Here is a 6,000-nt window from a genome sequence, read left to right on the forward strand (position 1 = left end):
TAAAGTAGAATTTTATTTTGGTACCAAAAAAAATTGAAATCCACACCCTTTTTTCATAATAAATATTTTCAATGATCTTTGTAAAGATCCTCATATTGAAAACCACAAATATTAAGTCCTATTTATCATAAAACAAAATCTTAGCACAGCTTGGAGGAAAAAAATAAGAAAGAAAAAAACTATCAAACTATTATACTTACATGCCCTTTCTCTTCACTCTGGGTAAGCACTGGGATAAAGAAATAAGTATTTTAGTACATTAAAAAAAACCTACGTTAAACATGGAAAAAACTTTACTGAAGACAATTTGTGTTAAATACCATTCAATGGCTAAATGAATTAAACATAAAAAGTTAATGGGGCCAGTAGGTTGCATAGTGGTTAAGGTGCTGGACTCCCACATGGCCCACTGTAGGTCAAATCCAGGACCCAGTGGCTTGAAACTAGACCAGGCGTGTGTGAGTACATGACCAAAATCCCAAGAGGAGAATGAAGTGAGAAGAAATTGCGGGATGGCAGTCTCCCCACAGGGTGATTCCTTGCTTTCTGTCTGACTCTTGTATCTCTGGTGAGCGCATGTGCCCTATACCAAAAATCTTCACACACACCCCCCAAAAAAGTTAAGATGTAGGACATTATGTGAAAAAAGTGTGAATTAAACATATAGGCTAAACAAATAAAAACCAATTTCAATGATACACCCTTAAAAAGTGTTTGGAAGGCTGGATAATGGCTTAGGAGTAAAATGCAATTCTACAAAACTGTTCCATGTGGAAAAGTTAAGGGTTCACTTTTGGAGAACTCTGGGACACATGCGTACTCACAATTCAAGTCTAGCTAAAGCTGGATGGATCATGGCATCAAGACCCTTTAGGGGGTACTGTCTGTCTTTATCTCATGGAAGAAATAAAAAATAATGCTAAGTTTTTTTGTTTTTCACAAACTGGGATACTAGGTCAAAGAAAAATACAATTATAAAGATCTAGTAAAGTAACAGCTATATCCCTGTGTTAACAAAAACCAAGCTGAAAAACCCACATTATATCATACTTAATACTAAATAAAAACTTTCAAAATAAGTTCTTTTAAATTTTTCTTCTAAAATTTGTAAAGGAAATTTTAAGAACATAAATTTTACTATCTAGATGAAGTAACTAGAAGTAATTTTTTTGAATAATAGTAAATTATCACTCAGTTCAGGAATGTTTAATAAAGAAGATGCGTTTCAAGTCTCATGTAATTATGAAAGAAACCCTTCTCCAATACTAAGCACGACTGAAGTTGTTTTCTTTAAAATAGTCCAAGGGCAAAAAGCAAATAACCCTAATATTAAAAAATACTGATAAATTATCAAAGCTGAGTAATGGGTACACTGAGTTCACTGAATTCTTTTCTAGGGGCTGGCACATGGTGTAGTGGTTAAGGATGCTGGACTCCCACATGGCCGACAATGGTTTGAGTCCCAGATCTGGTGACTTGCTTTCTCACCACCCCCCCGCCCTCTCTCTCTCGCTCACTCTGTTCCTCTCTGGTCAAATTAAAATAAATAAATAAAGTCAAATAAAATATTTTTTTTTTAAATTCTTTTCTTGTAGGTTTGAAATTTTTCATAGTATAAAAGTTCTTTATTAGGAAAAACTAGTAAGTGCAAACATAAATAATAATTAAATATTTTTTAAAAGGATACAGACATGACTCTTGACGTCATTACGAAGTCCTTTACGAACAAATTCATATGCTTCTTCTTTTTTTCCTAAACAGTTCAGTGTTAATCCTTTCATGGCCAAAGTCTCTGAAAAATAATTTTAACCTCCATTCACACGAGATTCAAATTATTTTCTTAGAACTATTTTAACATTTGAGATCTCAAGTACTACTACTGCTCTGATGCTTCTTTAGCCACCTTTTTAAACCTCATAGTTAGAACTTCTTTCTAAGTACAGAAAGAAAAGGTCAAATTACTTTTAAGGATTTTCTTAGAGAGCTTAGCCCAAGTCATTGTTTGCAATTCCCTAGGCTGGGGTAGAGTCACTACAATGCTCTGTGCCTTTCAGAAGACTCTAAAAGGTGGAGTGATATTATCCTGTTGAAAAAAAAATTTTAACAAAGCACCCAAGTCCTGTTGAGTTAAATTGACAGCAGCAGTTTCAAGGCCTTCAACTAAGATCAATTCTAATTCATGATCGATCTCCTGATTTACACCCCATGAAAACAATTTACCTTAACATAGAGAGATACAATGAGTTACCTTATCCAATATTGGAACAGACTTCCTGTTTGGTATCAAATTTAGTCAAACTAATTCTACTTAAGTTAATTAGTATCAGTTTACATTTCAAGAGCACGCCACCAGAGGATGGAAAGGTAACCCAACGTTATGCTAGGAAGTTAATGAAAAGACAGTTTGGAAATTATTCAGAAATAATTCTGAAGAATCCTACGAGAAATGTATTAGAAAAGAACAACAGTTTTTGAATCGATCTCTGTATACGCTACTGCTTTCAAAATATGGTGACCCAGGGGCCCAGGCCCCTATAAACAACTTTATCTGTTTTTCATATTAAATTTCCTACAGCTTCCCTTTGGATAAGAGTTTCACAGCTAAAAAGTTAGAAAAGACGCTTTAAGCTGCTAAAACACTATGAAACAAAACTTATATTTCCTTCAAAGAATCTTTTAAAGATTATTAGAAAGTTGAGCAGGCCAGCCTATTTTCCAAACAAGATGGTCTCAAGAGTTATCCAAGTCTGACATTTAGAGTCTCAACTAGCTTTGCTAACCAGCAGATGGAGTAACAGTTACGTTACATAGTTCATGATGGTTCCAGTCCAAGACTCAGCTTAAAACATACTAGGTGCATGTACGTGCATGCCAAAAATCCCAAGAGGATAATGAAGGAGAAGGGACTGCGGCATGGCCATCCCCCACCCCTGGTGGGGAAGAGGGTGATTTTTCACTTTCTGTGTCTCTGACTCTCTGGAAAGTGCATGCACCCTATACAAAAATCCCTAAAAATAAATAAATAAATAAAATGCATGTCTAATTTGATCTCTAATGAAAGTTAGTCACTAGTGAAAAGAGAACAATACAATATGCTCATTGAGTAGTGCTAGAAGAGTAACAAGATACACAAAGTAACAGTAAATCAGTAGTACCCTATTTATACATGAAATTCAGCAAAACAATTACAAAGGAATAAAATGTACATGAGTATATACTCATACTACCTTTTTTTGGAGAGGTTTTTGCCACAGGGCGCCTGCGCTCGCCAGACAGATAGACAGAGACAGAGAGACAGAAAGCGAGAAATCACCCACCAGGGGGGATGGCCACGCCGCAATCCCTTCTCCTCCATTCTCCTCTCGGGATCTTGGGCACGCACGCACATGCATCCAGGATGAGTATTTAAGCTGCCAGGCCCAGGACTCGACCCATGGTCAACCATGTGGGAGTCCAGCAACATAACCATTACACCATCTCCTGGTCCCCCTCATAATACTTCCGTATTGCAAATATTTCCTAATTTCATACCCAGGAAACAAGATATAAACTTAAATTCTATTTGAAGTAATAGCAGGAAATCAGATCTATAAAAACATTGGTACATAGCGCTCGGCAGTAAAACACAACCTTCTACAAGATAGACTCACACAGGAGGGTTGCTGGTTTGCATCAAGACCTCTCAGAGTATGGTATGCCAGGCATATGCTGATGATCCGGGCTGGCTAAACCTGGGATGGACAGTAGCATCAGGATCTATCTCTGTCCCTCCCTTTCTTTCTCACTCATGGAATAAATTTTAAAAGTTATATTGGTATACACCTCATCCTATTTCTCCCCAACAGATAAACTACTTGTCACCTAAAAGTAAAGATGTTGTACATACTACTATGGATAATAAAAGTAACCTAGGGACCAGTCTGGTAGTCTAGTGGTTAAGGGAGCCCAGATTCCACATGACCAACCATGGTTCAATTCCCAGCTCTGACAGCTTGAAAAACACACCAAGTATGTTTAACATGTATGCCCAGAACCCTGGAAGGATAGAGAAAGGGAAGAAAAAAAGATTGCAGTGTGACTGTGCCCCACTGGGGGGAGTCCTTTCTCCCTCTTACCCTCACTCTCTGTCTTCCTGTCTCTACACCCTCTGATTAAAAAAAGAAAGTAATCTTGGGGCTGGCAGGCGGCCGGTGGTTAAGGACCCTGGACTCCCACATGGCTGACTATGGTTTGGGTCCCAAACCTGGCTGCTTGCTTTCTTGCTTTCCCTCTCTCTCTCTGTCCCTCTCTGGTCAAAATTAAGGAAAAAAGTAAATAAATAAATAAAAGTTAAATAAAATAATTCCTTCAAAAAAAGTAACCTAGAAAAACAATCATATGAGTCATAATTTATTTTTTAATTATTTATTTAACTTCATTTATTATTATTATTCAAGTTCGCTATAGTATGCATGTGCTCACCAGAGAAAGGCACAGAGAAAGAGAAAGTGAGAAAGCACCAGGTCTAGGACTTGAACCACAGGTACGGTAGTGCAGCACCTGAACCGCCAGGCCACCTGATGCCCCCAAGGCATAATGTATAACGCTGAAGGCCAACCCATAGCCTAGTGGGAGCCAAATCTAACATGACTGATCACAGTTCAAAACCTGGCCCCAGGGACCAGCAGTTAGCGTTATGGCTATGTCGCTGGACTCCAATGTAGTCGACCGCAGTTTGCATCCCGGACCCAGTAGCTTAAACTCACGCCAGGCGCATGTGCGTGCATGCCCAAGATCCTGAGAGGAGAATGGAGGAGAAGGGATTGTGGTGTGGCCATCCCCCCTGAGGGGTGATTTCTCCCTTTCTGTCTCTCTCTGTCTGTCTGGCAAGTGCACAGGCCCTATAGCAAAAAAAAAAAAAAACCTAATTTAAAAAAAAAAACCTGGCCCCGGTGGCTTGAGAAACACACCAGGTACACGTGTCTGAATACACAAAATCCAACAAAGAAATGGAAGAGAAGGGATAGCATGACCACACCCCAGTGGGGGGTGTTCTGTCCCTCTTTCTCTCTCTCTCTAGGGTGAGTGCAGGCAACTTCTGACAAAATGTCAAACATGTATGCATTCTAATAGGTGTAAAACTGTGGAATCAGAAAAGTATTCTTCTTTCACTGTTAAAGAGTATTCTTTCACTGTTAAGAATCCTCTCTGGAGCTAGCAGATGGCATGAAGGCTAAGACATTAGATCTCACATGGCCGACTGTGCAATTCAAATCCCAGACCCAGCAGCTTGAAAATCACACCAGGCGTATGTGTGCAGACGTCCCCAAAATCCCTAAAAGGGACTGAGACATTGCCATTCATTCACCCTAGGGGTGATTTCTTACACTGCCCCTCTCTGTCCTTCTCTGGCAAAGGCATGTACTCTATAGCCAAAAACAAAAAGACTCTTATCTGACTGATCTTGGAATTATTTCCCCAAAACAATCTCTCACAGTTTAGATACTACCTCCATGTTCGGCAAATCTGGGGTTCGAAAGGATTATCTTGCAAAACTTGAGGCCGTTTTTGTACTGCTTCTGTTCATAACATTTCTGTAAGGAAATATGAACAAAAGTTAATTTTATAAAATGGAGCAATTTTCACTGCATTGTACATGCAAATCCTAAACTCAAAATCCAAACTTGGTCTAAAACTTGTGACCAAGTTTTACATCAACTTATATTGCTTATAATATGAAGTGTATTTTCGTATGCTATAGGATCATCGATGCTACTCCTTGCTGAATTGTTCCAGGATCTGAGTATTTTCACTTTCACAGGTAATAGCAAAAAATACATTTAACAGAATGTGCCAACCAACATTCTAACAAAATTTAATTCAAAAGTACCAAGAAACAGTAGAAACCACACTAAAAGCCTTTGCTACTACAAGAATGAAACCAAGGCACACATGCATGCACACACACACACACACACACACACACACAACTTGTTTATTAAGCAACTACTATGTGCCTGA

At 38.5% G+C, this 6,000-nt stretch overlaps 1 protein-coding gene across 4 annotated transcripts in view; it reads right to left on the reverse strand.

Annotated features, from left to right (window-relative positions):
* Positions 1-5,573, reverse strand: part of NAA16 (N-alpha-acetyltransferase 16, NatA auxiliary subunit) — a gene marked incomplete at its 5' end in the record, with an annotated part of 66,974 nt that extends 61,401 nt beyond the window's left edge. For all 4 annotated transcript variants that reach the window (XM_014590532.2, XM_014590533.2, XM_027774583.1 and 1 more), the window contains 2 exon segments: positions 1,688-1,792; positions 5,489-5,573. In XM_014590532.2, the coding sequence (XP_014446018.1) occupies positions 1,688-1,792; positions 5,489-5,573 (190 nt within the window).
* Positions 5,574-6,000: the final 427 nt, after the last annotated feature.

The sequence above is a fragment of the Tupaia chinensis genome, unplaced genomic scaffold (assembly GCF_000334495.1).
Source record: "Tupaia chinensis unplaced genomic scaffold, TupChi_1.0 Scaffold000458_2, whole genome shotgun sequence".
In the NCBI taxonomy this organism is placed as follows: domain Eukaryota; kingdom Metazoa; phylum Chordata; class Mammalia; order Scandentia; family Tupaiidae; genus Tupaia; species Tupaia belangeri.